At 55.4% G+C, this 1,111-nt stretch overlaps 1 protein-coding gene across 1 annotated transcript in view; it reads right to left on the bottom strand.

Moving 5' to 3' along the window:
- Positions 1 to 1,111, bottom strand: part of EAH_00038750 (DNA repair protein, putative) — a gene marked incomplete at both ends in the record, with an annotated part of 9,660 nt that overhangs the window by 3,278 nt on the left and 5,271 nt on the right. Inside the window, 2 exons of the mRNA XM_013395429.1 lie at positions 364 to 582; positions 830 to 1,105. Coding sequence (XP_013250883.1) covers positions 364 to 582; positions 830 to 1,105 — 495 coding nt within the window. The remainder of the gene's footprint in view (positions 1 to 363; positions 583 to 829; positions 1,106 to 1,111) is intronic.

A 1,111-nucleotide genomic window follows, 5' to 3' on the forward strand; every position in this document is an offset into this window, starting at 1 on the left:
AGCTGTGAGTTGGCTGAAGCTGCTGGGGTTTCACCATAACAGAACTCCAGGCTGCAGGCTACGACCGCATAGCGCCTACCTGTGGCTAGCTAGTAACAAAAGGCTCTAGCTAGCTAGCTAGCTAGCTATCCGGCTAGCTAACGAGCTAGCCAGCTAGGTAGCCAGATAGCTACCCAGCTAGTTACCTAGCTAGCCAGATAGCTAACCAGCTAGCCAGCTACGTATCCAGATAGCTAATCAGCTAATTAGCTAGCTAGTCAGATAACTAACCAGCTAGCTAGCTAGTTAGCTAGCTAACCAGCTAGCTAGCTATCTAACTAGCTAGCTAGCTATCTAACTAGCCAGCTGTGAACAGAGACGTACCTCCTAACATATCTATGGGTTACATCCCTCAGCTCCCCCGCTGCATCCACAGCCAAAATGAAGCGAACTGCTGCGCGGCCTTGCTGCTCCAACGCAGACACCAGCGGCTGCTGCTGCTGCTGCTGCTGCTGTTGTTGTTGCTGCTGCTGCTGCTGCTGAGTCTTTAAGAGAATGGAGAAGCCCGATCCAGACTGCTGCAGAGTGCTGCTGCTGCTGCTGCTGAGTCTTTAAGAGAATGGAGAAGCCCGATCCAGACTGCTGCAGAGTTTGATGCCCCACAGAAGCAGCAGACTCTTTCGGCGCCAGGGTGTCTGTAGCTGTCTCTTCGTGCATCGGTTGCTGCTGTTGCTGCTGCTGCGGAAGGGATTGTTGGTGTTGCTGCTGCTTCTGCTGCTGCTTCAGAGGAGGCTGCTGCCGCTGCAGCAGGCCTCCCCTCCCCTGTCTCCGGGCACGAAGAAAATCTAACCCCAAAAGTTCACCGCAATTTGTTGGCCCTGCAGCCCTGCGTTTATTGCTGCTGCTGCTGCTGCTGCTGCTGCCCCGGGTTGCATTGCCGGGACGCCCTACAGACTGTGTCAGGCCTCGCTTCCTGCTGCTGCTGCTGCTGCTACTTTGCTTCCATGCAGCAGCAAATTCATCAGCAATAAGCGCTGCCTCCTCTGCTATTTCGTGCGGCGCTGCGGTGGTGTCGCGCAGACTGCTGCTGCTGCTGCTGCTGCTGCTACTGCTGCAGCTGCTGCTACTGTTG

Source organism: Eimeria acervulina, genomic scaffold (genome assembly GCF_000499425.1).
Source record: "Eimeria acervulina Houghton genomic scaffold, Eah_scaff445, whole genome shotgun sequence".
Lineage (NCBI taxonomy): Eukaryota > Apicomplexa > Conoidasida > Eucoccidiorida > Eimeriidae > Eimeria > Eimeria acervulina.